The sequence below is a fragment of the Ambystoma mexicanum genome, chromosome 3q, assembly GCF_040938575.1.
Source record: "Ambystoma mexicanum isolate Mex_15411 chromosome 3q, UKY_AmexF1_1, whole genome shotgun sequence".
Classification (NCBI taxonomy): domain Eukaryota; kingdom Metazoa; phylum Chordata; class Amphibia; order Caudata; family Ambystomatidae; genus Ambystoma; species Ambystoma mexicanum.
The window spans coordinates 1,058,537-1,071,553 of NC_090926.1; the positions used below are offsets into that span (position 1 = coordinate 1,058,537).

At 51.5% G+C, this 13,017-nt stretch overlaps 1 protein-coding gene across 1 annotated transcript in view; it reads left to right on the forward strand.

The window, feature by feature from the left end:
- LOC138582000 (sterol regulatory element-binding protein 2-like) overlaps positions 1-13,017 on the forward strand; it is a 401,726-nt gene that overhangs the window by 210,667 nt on the left and 178,042 nt on the right. Inside the window, exon 13 of the mRNA XM_069652893.1 lies at positions 5,966-6,074. Within this exon, the coding sequence (XP_069508994.1) occupies positions 5,966-6,074 (109 nt within the window). The remainder of the gene's footprint in view (positions 1-5,965; positions 6,075-13,017) is intronic.

The following is a 13,017-nucleotide window of genomic DNA, read 5'->3' on the forward strand; positions in this document are numbered from 1 at the left end:
CCTGACTTGAGAAGGCAGAAAGAAGGCCAAACTACAATATGGCCAAAGAATAAGCTAATAATAAGCACAATCCAGACTCTTCAGCATGCCCTTTGACGGGTCTCATCTGTTTGGCAACAAGGCCGACTAGAGCCTTGAGAAGTTGCAGACCTCAAAGGCGGCAGCCAAATCCTTAGGTGCCGTAATTAGGCAACCTCAGCCTTTTCGACCTAGTGGGACAGCCTTGGAGGGTTAGATCTTTTCGCTACTACTCATTTGGAAACACAATTGGAATGGCTCATCAAAGGGGCCACAGACGTTTCCCCTCATGATGGATGAGGGAGAGGTGCGAAGCCAGCTCAAGCAGGGGCATCTTTACCATTTGCCACTGCATCAGCTGCCTCAAAACCTCTGAGATCTTGAGTCACAGTTCACCGGGGGAGGAGGGGGCGGGTACAAAACGGTCTCAGCATCTAGAAGAATGATCAGACATTACTTCGGATGCTTGAGCCTTGGAAACCATAGCCCACGCTTATTGCCTTCCTTTCATACAGAGACCTCGGAGCAATCCACCAGGGAACCACTCTTCGAGGATTCAAGATCCGCTCCTTGTGCAGGAACTTTTAACCCTGCTAGAGCAAGAACCGGTGCCTGTAGCGGAGAACAACAAGGAATGGTTTCCCCCTTATTTCCCAATACCCAAAAAAGACAGAGGACTGAGACCCATCTTGGACTTGAGTTACTTAACAAGTTCCTCAGGAAGGACAAGTTCAAGATGGTTACACTTTCTCAGATCCTTCATGCCCTCCAACTCCAGGATTGGAAGGTGTCATTGGACCTTCAGGATGCTTATTTTAATGTGCCAATCCATCTCAAGCACAGAAAATACTGGAGGTTCGCAGTTGGCGGTTCTCATGATCAATTTTGAGTTCTGCTGTTCGGGCTGACCTCCACCCCAAGGGTTTTCACCAAACTGATGGCGGTACTGGCAGCGAGTCTCAGGAGGGGGAGGTGTGGGGGGATTCACGTCTACCCCTACCTGGACGAATGGCTGATCAGGGCGCGTCATCCCGAACAAGTCATGGATCATCTCAACGTCACCTGCCATTCTCTTCAGACTGGTCTTCTCCCTCAATTACAAGAAGTCCCATATGACACCTTCTCAGAAACACCAGTTCAGTGGAGCTGTTCTGGACACACCCTTGGGAAAGAGCTTGACACCTGAGGTGAGGGCTCAAGACATTTTACTGATGGTCACCAAATTTCAGTGCCCAGCGTCTCCCGGGCTTCGTTTTTTTGTAAATTTTGTTTTTTTTTAGGTTGCTTGGTCTCATGACATCCTGCATTTTTCTGGTGTCAGAGGCTCGCCTGAGAATGATCCCTTCAATGGGCTCTCAGAACTCAATGGTCCCAGTTATCAGGAAAGAGGTCGGACCTACTTTAGGTTCCAAGCAGGGTTGTACAAGATCTTCTGTGGTGGGCCTGCGAGGGCAACATTTTGAAGGGAGAACTTTTTTGGCAACCATGGCCGGAGATAACAGTAGTGACGGATGCCTCACTCACGAGGTGGGGCGCCCACACAAATTATCTGACAGTTAGCAGCCGTTGGTCTCCGTCATCCAAACTGCATATCAATGTTTTGGAGCCAAGGGCAATCGGACTAGCGCTGAAGGCCTTCCTGCCCTCTGTGCGGGTAAAAATGTTCCTAATAATGACAGACAACACAGTGGCCATGTACTATCTCAACAAGAGAGGGGGTGTAGGGTCACTATCACTGTGCAGAGAGGCAATACAGCTCTTGTTCTGGGCAATTCAAGGAGGAGTCTCTCTATCCGTAGTTCAAGGAGAAGAGAACACGGCAGCGGAAGCTTTGAGCATGCAGAGCACAGTATCCCACGAGTGGGAGCTTGCTCGGGAAGTCATTTGTTCGCGACCAGTGTCAAATGGCAGTGCGAACTGTTCAGCTCCAGGGAATATCCCCCAAGACGAGCTCTAGTGGACACCTTTGTAGTGGACTGGGAGTGTCCACTCCTATACACGTTTCCTCCAGTCCCCAGCATGACCAGGAGGTTAAAGTTTGAGAAATCCATGATCCTAATTGCTCTGGATTGGGCCAGTAGGACGTGGTACACAGACCTTCTGGACATGTCCATCTGCCCTCCAGTACATCTTCCACAAAGAGATGTTGGATTCTCCATCCAGTGGTCAAGACACTCATCCTTAACATATGGTTTCTGAGAAGTTGAGATATAAGGATTGGGACCTCTCGGATGACATAATCGAAATCTTGCTTTCGGCCAGAAAGTAACTAAATCTTATGCATTCCTTTTGAACCAATGCATTCATGTCCCTTAAGACTGTCAATCTTAAACATTTTGCTAGTAGCAATAACGTTGGCCCACAGGGTGAGGGGTGAGCAAGTTGCAGGTACTTTCCTGTAAACCGCCATACACTATTTACTTTTAGGACAAAGTTGTTCTAAAGGTGAAACCTTCTTTTCTGCCAAAAATAGTCTCCGACTTCCATTTGTCACAAAAAATAATGTTACCAACTTTTTAACCACCTCATCCTGGAAAGGAAGAGGAGAGGTTACATAGACTGGACCCAGGAAGGGCTCTTAGTTTCTACATCTCAAGAATGTCAAAGATACGCCAGGATGATTGGCTATAGTGGTCACAAATTAGGTTTTGCAGTAACCAAACCGACCCTATCCAGATGGATCATTCTGGCAATTGGGGAATATTAGATTAGCTGGTAAGGATCCTCCGGAAAGGCATGATGGCCCACTCCATAAGGGGCATGGCAACATCATCTTCTGCTCAACAGAGAGGTATACCAATAGAAAACATCTGTGCGGCTGCCACTTGGTCTAATATTCACACTTTTATGAAACATTGTCTGGACTACTTCCACCCAGGAAGGAGTGTTTTAAAGGGCTGTCCTTCATTCTGTCCATGATCATTCTTAAGGGCAAGTCTAAATTCGTACTCCCACCGCCAAAATTGTGGTAACATTCCTTCGATTGGATGTTCCTCCCATGTATTCACCGCCCCTCCCAGTCTACCCTACAGAAGAATGTACATGCTTTTACACTTTATGCTCTTTTAGAGTCTACTACGGTCTAAGGAGGTTGCTAGTAATTCCGCTAAGGCGGGGAAGAAACAGAACTGAAGCCAACGGGCGCTGCACACGCTAAATATACTGGTGATCGAACTCTAGGCCCTCGAGAGACATTGAATCTATGTAACCGGTGCACAGGGCCCTCTGTCGAACATTTTTTCGTAAGCAGCTGAAGCTGGAATGGGACTATCAAAGATGAGGAATTTGTGAGAGGAACATCCAATCGAAAGAATGTTACCATGGGTAAATAATTTGTTCTTCTGTGGCATCAGTTGGTCTGTGGGGGGAGGGGTTCAAAAGTGGCTCCTGGTCAACTTTGGTGTCAAGCTAACCAGGCTTTTCTAGACTGCAGGCAGTACCAAAATAGTTCATATCTCCTGGCAGTTTTTAAGACTGCATGGTGTAAACTGCATACAGGGGGAAAGAATTAAAGTTGCTAGCTACTAGCCAAATGACGTCAATTGCAACCTCAATTCTATACATGCACACAGCACACCATATCTTACTCGCCAAGAGTTAAAAAATCACTAGCCAATAGCTAGTGCACCTTTTGCATCCTGGTTCATAAAAATACTATCGGTAAGTAAACTGAAAAGCCAGCATATATCGAAAACCAATAACATTCATCAAAGTAAACCCAAGTCGCTCCTGACACAAGAGGAAATACTGTTATGCTTTGCAACAGAGTAGTACAGTTGTTAAAGTCAGGCACTCCTAAACAATCACCAAGTACACACGTTTTAACTACTATGGAAGGTATATTGGGAGTGAATTGCAGTGATTTGCCACACTAAAATCATTTAAAAATCACCAGCAAGATTTTAAAAATACAGGGATTACCCTGCATCAACATCTGAAGGAGTATACACATTAAATGGCAGTTAAAAAAGGGTTTAATGGCTATATTTAATACATGCCTCAACAGAAAACGGTCGTATTTGGCACCTTATTACATTGTCCTTCTCCCCGTCCCCATTTTTCACATGTTTAGCACAGTAATCCAATAGAAATGCATTGAATGAACCTCTCCCTTCCGGTCAATTCAAATAGCCTCATTATTTGGGCTAGTCAGTTTTGTTGTTTGTCTATGTGTACAGAGCCATCAACTTGACAACATTGACACAGACCACATAACATTGAACTTCACACCAATTCGGCCTGCCAGTTCACTAGGTTTATCCCTTTCTATCTTCCATACTCTTGTTAAACAGTTATTTGCTGATGGGCCTTTTTGTTTCCCCGGAATGAATGATTTAATAGCCATTGTGGCTGCCAGGAGTAGATGTGAAAACAAATCCCCAGCTGGACCCAAGACTGGGGTGGGGCAGAATCAAATTTCTAGTAGTATGTCGAGTGGTCTTATGGCATTTCCTACCCCAAGATGACTTTTATCATAGACCTAATTTCCAGCCAGAAGTCTTGAAGTTTAGGACACCTAGGAAATTTGACTTGGCTTCCCTTTCTGACAACACGCCATTCAGCTTCCATCACTTCTATTAGAGTGCATGTAATGTCATCTGTAGCATGTACAATGCTGACTGTACACAATTTTGATGTGTATTTCATATGGGAGGTAAGAGATGCAAGGGTATAGATATCTGCCAGTACCAGCTTTTACCCCCAGTACTCACCAGTACCGGGCAGGTGAAAAAGATGCAAGCTGAGACTGCCTTACTCCATTCCTGAGATATAAAAATTACACATGTGCAAATACGCTGAAAAGCAGACTCCACAAACGTGCATTTAAACGGGCAATGCATATGTTAACTGCCATAAGAAATAGTTTTAAATTACATTAGTGTAGATATTAAAATTAGATAATAACAGAAGCACTCAGTGTGCTAAACGCTTATGGAGGAGCTATGATTCCAGCATACAATAGAAAGGGAATCCCAACACTTAAAAGGTAATGTTTTAAAATGGCAGGGTCAGGGGCGGCATACACTTGCAGGGAATCCACATATGGCAGAAAATGCATTTAATCCCAGTGAAATACTAGCATGAAAAGACCATCTTTAAAGGCATTACAAATGAAAAGCGGGCTTTACAAATCTAGTTAGGCCCCATAAAACTTTAATGGGGCAGAAAATAAATGCATTTTAAGCAGTCTGGAAGATACCGGACAGTACTTAGCAGAATGCAATGCAAGGCTACAGTATAAGATGAGCACGGTCGGGCACAAGGAAATTATTCTCAAGCTGGCCAATGCATGACAATTACATTTAAGTAGCTTCAGTGTAAAACGGACATCCTTTGTCAAGGCGCACGGATGAGCAAGGGAAAATAAATGGCTCAGCTGACGTAATGATGGATGTAGTCAGATGAGCGTTGCATTCAGCGGTAACTACAATCTGAATTCAAATATAGATATTGTGATGCTGGAAATGAATCAGAGGGACAGGGCCTCCGTATCCTTGTCCTTTACTGCTTTTTATCGTGTGTTCCGTCGTGTTTTCCGCTCAGGAGTTTGTGTGAGACTCCTGGCGGTGCAGCTCTCTTTTGGTTTGGTGAACATACGCAGTATTTGGTGTGTGACACAATGACTAAGACAGCCCTGCCCGAAACCAGTATGAATGCACTGTGCAGTGTTGAATGGCTGGGTACTTATCCAAATACACATAACTTGTTGTGAGTGGCTGGAGAGAAGTGAATGGCCTGAATGCACTGTGCGTCTGATTGCCTGCCTGCATGAATGCCCTTAGTCATGATTGGATGCTTGAGTGTGACCCAGCGGAATGAATGGTAGATCAACAGTATATCTGGGGACCTTTCACTGCTAGGAATTGTGTTCAGAAATTAAATTGTGCGACTGTGCTCACAGATAGTTTGAAGGAAAAGTCTAACAATCTGTGCTGTTTTATTGCAGTGGACCCTATCGCCCAGGTGCATCGAGCTTTCTGTGAGAGCCTGCTGAAGAATGCCATGTACACGCTGGTTAAGCCAGAGGTCAGCCGAGTGATGGACGAGGAATCCAGGTATGTTGTGGGGGTATGCTGACCGGTAATGCCTCCTTCCATCCAAAACGTGTGTTGGTAGCTTAGTTCAAGCAAGATGAAGAAAGTTCTTTATAGCAAGGGAAAGGACTTTTTTGATGTCCAGAGGAACGTCTCTTGATTCCCCCTGCCATTGCATCCCCTTATACCTTATGGAAGGTATATGATATTGGGTCACCCCCAGGGTCGGACTGGGATAAGAAATAGGCCCGGACACCCAAAATAAAGTGGCCCACCCCTCGCCTCAAAAAAGTGGCCCACCCAGCGCCTCAAAAAATGTGGCCCTCAAACCATCATCTGTGAATCGTGTCCATTCACGACTTTGCAGAAAAAGATACTTATGGAGGGTTCAAGTGTCTGTTACATTTAAACACAACTCATAAAATAACATAACTTTGCATACAGTTGTGTGACAGGATCCACAGCTCTGAGGTGCAGGAGTAGCATGAACCAACCACCACCACTGCGGTATTTGGACTGCTGCAAGTCGATGCTTATACAGGGCTCCGCAACCCCAGCAGGGAAGGAGAGTTAGGGTCACAACGGTTGGATAGGAAGAGGGGGGTGGAGTAGGGAAACCGGAATGAGGTTTAGGGAGAGGTTTTGGGTAGGTTGGGGATATTAGGGTGAGGTTTTGATCACTGCGCACGCTTCCAGCAAGCTGTTCCACTCATGGAAACACACGTCCCTGTTTCTGACTCTACACACATATACAATATCACTTTAGCAGTATACAAAGGCACAGCAACATAATAAACACACGTGGAGTAGTGCAGCACTGAGCATAGGTTAGTTGTCACCAGAGTATCCCTTTGTTGTCTGCTGCGATTTCGTTGTGCCAGGATGTGTCGTAGTAGCTGTTCAAATGGTCTGACATCTCAGAAAAAAATAGTAGCCAAAAAGTAAAGCTGCATTGTAATTAACGTATGAAAAACACAAAGGGGTATGCAGCAATACAGACATATATAGCAAGTGAATTCCTGCTGCATGCATATAAATACGAACGTTTGTGTAATCATCCTACCCTCCACCACAGTGTGTGCTCTGCAACAGGGCCTTTGAGAAAAGTGTAATCCAGGTTTGTCTTTTGCCCTGGTGCACATTAGGCCTGGGTGCAAATTCACATTAACAAAACTTGGCCAGATTGAAAGAGGAGAGCGACTGATTCTCTAACTCTAATTTGGGTCCGGAGGAATAGGACAGGAGTTCTGCCTGGTCACTGCTGTTTATAGGCTGGACTGGAGCCTAGGGTGGCCGTGCTCCTGGGGCGAGACAAAAGGTGTGCATAATGAAGGTCACCATAGTGCTTTAAGTGTGCTCTACATGAGCCCCTTAAATTACACTGCATTGAGGATATACAGTCAGTCATTAGTGGTTACTTACCCACAGGGATGGGCTTGCCTGGCTGGCTGGTAGCTCTGCAAAAACCAGACTAGAGTGAATACTTGAACAGTAGCCTGCCTGCAAAAACAAACAAAGTAAAGATGGCGAAAACCCAATAAACACATTATTTCTCCAGCATGGGGTCTGGCATGGATTCACATGCTCATGAATATTCCCCGTCGTCAGGCTGGGAATCCTCGGTAAAGAAAAAACCAGTATCAGTTTCGTTTCTGATCTGTCTTTCGTAGTAATAACCAATCACTGGTCTCTGCGTCATACTGACCACAGCCAATGACTGCCCTCTACCTAAGCACCGCCTCTGGCAGCCATCTTCAGATTTTTACCGCACGTTCATGTGTTGGGATCCTCGTGCTATTGCTCTCGAGCGTTAGTGCTATTTTTCGCGCTTTTTTCACAAAAACTTCGATTCTTTCGGTCAAAAGAGCCTCAAGCTCCACCGATCCTACATCCGATCAACGGGGACCCGTGTCGGATTCGTCTGCGCCCCTCAAGGGTGAAGATTTCGTCGAGCTACACTTCGGAGGACTCCAGAAGCTTCTCAGGCCCGGTCTCGGAGATGGCCCAGGAGAAGGGAAGCTCGACGCCCGGAAAGCTGTTCAGGGTCTGCCCTGGATGCCAGCTGCAGAACGTCTTTAAGGAGGACGAACACTCTTTCTGCCTTTACTGCCTTCATGAGGACAAGACGCACGTGGAGAAGGACTGTGCGTTTTGCGGCAACATGTCGGAACGGACCATGAAGGACCGCCATCAACGTCTCGCCAACTGGCTGGAGGGTAAGAGCCCGTCTGGCGAGAAGAAGAAGAAATCCGAGCGGTCTTCTAAGACCTTTGAGGGCGCCCCGGCGACGGGGGCCCAACATAAGGCCAAGCACCGCGAGTCCGCTGGCACCGGGAGCGCCGAACGGTCGGGCTCTACGGGCGCCAGGCAGGGCGCACCCTCCCCGGCACCATCAACCACGAGCCAACGCTCTGGGTCGGGTAAGAGGAAGGCCGAGCACCCGGCGAAGCTCCTGGAGAGGCCCCGGTCGAGCTCTAAGGCAGAGGAGGAGCGTGGCAGTGCCCCCTCCCTCAAGGATAAGGCGGTGAGCGCACCTAAGGTGGTGAAGGCCTTGATCCATCCGACCAAGCCCTCTATCGAAACGGTCGCGGCGGCCCTGGCTCAGCCTGTGGAGGCTGCACCAGTGGTGGCGACCTCAGGGCCCAGAATCTCCCTGCCTCCTCGGAGGGAGTCTTCTTTTGTGCCCATCGATAGGACCCCCGTGAAACCCTCCGTGGGGAAGAAGAAGGGGGGGCAGGGCGTCGTCGTAGATTCGGCCTCAACCTCAGAAGAGGAGCTGATCGAGGTCTTAAGCCACGGCCTAGGCGTGGAAGAAGGCCAGCCCGTCGGAATGGACCCCGACGCAGGTGACGACGACGACATCGTCGAGGATACCGACGGGGCTCCTGCTCGCCCGTCGGATTCCCCTCTGCCAGCGCCGCAAGACAACTCGGCGGCCATTTTGTTGGCCATACAGTCCTTATGCTCCGAGATAAGGACGAGGCTACCGTTACCGACGGAGGAACCTCTCCCGTCGGGGGATCCAGAACCAGGACCTTCTGGTGTTCCCCCTACCAAGAAAAGAAGGATCCATCCACCACCTCCTTTTCAACCGTCGCGCCCCGTCCAGCCCTCCTCCCCGTCCACCCGAGGGGATGATACGGGGACTGACACGGCAGCGACGGGTACGGACGACGAGGCATACGACGAGGATATTCCGTCGTCGCCTCCCACCAGGGCTTCTCCGCCCGACGAGATCGGATCTTTCCACTCCATGATCTCCAGGGCTTCCGAGCTTTTCCAACTCTGCCCTGAGGAGAAGAAAAAGGAAGGCTTCCTTTATCAGCGGCGCGAGGCCAAGAGGAAGACGGTCCTCGCAGTGCCTCTGTTGGACGACATTTGGGATGAGGGCCTTTCCCTCCTCAAGAACCCTTCCACGACGCCAGCTAGAAGAGACCGGTACGAGAAAAAGTACCGGGTCCCGGACACGGCCCCCCTATGCCTCCGGGCGCAGCCTACCCCGGATTCCGTCGTCTCCGCGGCAGCCAGGAAGAAAGCGGGGGGGGGGTGCGGCCTCCACATCGACTTCCCCGCCGGACGGCGAGGGAAAGAAATTGGATGCTATGGGACGTAGAGTCATCTCGTCGGCAGCGACGACGATTAAAGCGGCCAACGCCTTGGCTATCGTGGCTCGCTACGACAGGGAGCTGTGGTACAAGATAGCTCCCCTGCTGGATTTTCTGCCGGACGACAAGAGGGCGGAGGCCCTGGAGATCCTGCAGGAAGGTGAGGTGGCCTCGGACCACGCCATCACCGTGGCGACGGACATCGCCGACACTGGGTTCCGCCAGCTGGGCAACGGCGTTTGCCTTCGACGTCGTGGATGGCTCAAAGCTACGGACTTCCGGCAGGACGTCCAGACCAGAGTCCTGGACATGCCCTTCGACGGGAACAACCTGTTTGGGAAGACAGTGGACGATTCCCTCCAGGCCATCAAGGCGGATACTGAGACGGCCCGGGCCCTTGGAGTTCTGCAGCAACGACGGACGCCCTTTCGGAGCGGCGGAGGCAAGGGCGCCTCCAAAGGTTCCGGCGGCGGTTTCGCTTCCTACCGTCAAGCGGCCCGCTCGTCGTCGCAAGAGGCCTACAGAGGACGAGGCAAGTCTAGCGGACCCCGCCGTCGTCGCCAAGGAGGTCAAGGCGGCAAGGCCGCGTCCAAGCAGGATTGAACCGGCCGTGGGGTCGGGCCCCCACCGAAGCACCCCGGTGGGAGGCCGGCTGGCGGGCTTCGTCAGCGTGTGGGAGTCCATCTCCACCGACCGTTGGGTGCTGGACGCCCTGGCCCGGGGCCACGCGCTCGAGTTTCAAAGAAGGTGCCCGCGCGTCCCCCCCGTGGCCAGGAAAGAACTTCACGTCCCTCAACTTCTCCTGGAGGTAAAGGCGATGCTCAGAAAGGGCGCCATCGAACTCGTCCCAAAGAGGCTTCGGGGCTCCGGAGTCTACTCGAGATACTTCCTCGTGAAGAAGAAGACGGGAGGATGGCGCCCCATCCTAGACCTGCGACGTCTGAACAAGTTCATCAAGGCGCAGAAGTTCCGGATGGTCACCCTCCAGCACGTCCTGGGTCAGCTGGAGGAAGGAGACTTCCTATCATCGTTGGATTTGGAGGATGCCTACTTCCACATTCCCATCCTAAAGGGGCACCGAAAATTCCTCAGGTTCGTGGTCCAGGGGCGTCATTACCAGTTCAAAGCCCTTCCCTTCGGACTACGGTCGGCACCCAGGGTATTCACCAAGTGCTTCGCACCGGTGGCGGCGCAGCTGCGCCGCGAGGGGATTCACGTCTACCCCTACCTGGACGACTGGCTCATCCGCGCCAAGACGAGGGAGCTCGCCGTGGTCCACACGGCAAGGACCGTCCAACTCCTCACGGACCTGGGATTCTCCGTGAACTACGCCAAATCCCACCTGGTGCCCGCGCAAGTCGCACTGTTTCTGGGAGCGAGGCTCGACACAGTGTCCCTTCTGGCCTCCCCGTCGGAGGAGAGGACCAGGACCATCTTGGGCAAGGTGCAACGGATGTTGGTGGCCGACGCGGCCAAAGTGAGGTCCATCAAGTCCCTCCTCGGGATGATGTCTTCCTGCATCTACCTCATTCCCATGTGCAGGCTCCGGATGCGCCCGTTGCAAGAATTCCTGGATGCGCGCTGGATCCAGACGACGGGCAGCTTCGAGGAAAGGATCAAGCTCGACGAGAGTTTCCGACGAGCGATACGGTGGTGGGGCACCCGCGCGCATCTGACGGCGGGCATGGACTTCCAGACCCCAGCCCACCAGGAGACTGTGACCACGGATGCCTCCCTGGAAGGGTGGGGAGCGCACACCGAAAATCTGCACGCAAGGGGACTCTGGCTCCCGACGGAGAAGTCCCTGCATATCAACGTCCTGGAGCTCCGTGCAGTGTTTTGGGCACTCAGGTCCTTCCTTCCGTCCCTCAAGGGCAAGGTGGTGAGGATCTTCACCGACAACACCACCACCATGTTTTACATCAGGAAACAGGGCGGAACCAGGTCCCCAGCGCTGTCCAAGGAGGCGCAGGACCTGTGGCATTGGGCCGTCGCCCAAGGGATAAAAAACACCATCGCCGACTCACTCAGCAGGGAGCTGCGCTCGTGCCACGAGTGGGAACTACGGCAGGATCTGGTGGATCGCCTCTTCCGACGGTGGGGCACACCCCAGATCGACCTGTTTGCGACGGCGACGAACACCAAGTGCCGGAGGTTCGCCAGCAGGTTTCCCCAGACGAGGAGCATGGGCGATGCTTTCTCGTTCCCCTGGGAGGGCCTGTTCCTCTACGCGTTCCCTCCCTTGCCTCTGCTAATCCGGCTCGTCAACCAGCTCAAGAGGTCACGGTGCAGGATGATCCTCGTCGCACCTGCGTGGCCGAGGCAGATATGGTTCCCGGACTTGCTGGACTTGTCAAGCTGCCGGCGGACGCGGATCTACTCTCCAGGGAAGGAGGCGCCATCCTACACCACGAACCGAAGTCGCTGAACTTGCAGGCCTGGCTCCTGCAGCGCTAGAGTTTGGAGGATACGACATACCGGCCGATTGCAGAGAGGTTCTTGCAAAGGCCAGGGCGTCCTCGACTCTTAAATGCTACGGACACAAATGGAAGAGGTTCTCTGTCTGGTGCCACGCACAGAAGATTAACCCTCTACGGATTACGGCTCCCCAAGTACTGCCGTACCTGCTGACGCTGGCCAAAGCTGGTCTGGCACACGCGTCCATCAAGATTCATCTTGCTGCGATCTCCCGATACACCAGAACCACGGGGCGGACGTCCTTGTGGTCTCATCGTCTGGTGAAAGAGTTCATGAAGGGACTGTTCAGATCGTTCCCGCCGGTGAAGGCTCCGGCCCCGGCGTGGGAGCTCAACGTGGTGCTGACCAAGCTCATGGGACCTCCGTTCGAGCCTCTGCACTCGGCCCCGTTGAAGTTTCTATCGTGGAAAACAGCTTTTCTTGTGGCCATCACCTCCGCACGACGAGTGGGAGAGATCTAGGCCCTTTCCTGCAAGGCCCCGTACTTGACTTTCCACGACACGAGGGTAGTGCTCAGGACGCACCCCTCCTTCATGCCCAAGGTACCGTCGGACTTCCATCTCAACGAACCCTTGGTGTTGCCTGTGTTCTTCCCGTCGCCTTCGCCTTCGTCGCCGGCTGAGAGGACTTTGCACTCGCTGGATGTGGCTAGAGCGCTGAAGTTCTACGTGGACCGCACAAAGTGTTTTCGGAAGACGTCACAACTCTTTGTGAACTTTGGACCTGACAATCAGGGGAAGGCTCTCTCGAAGGCTTCCATTTCCAGATGGCTCTCCGGCTGTATCATGTACTGTCATCGGTTGGCAAACCGACCGCTGCCTGGCCGTCCGAGAGCCCATTCCACCAGAGCGATCGCAGCTACCACGGCGTTCCTTTCTGGT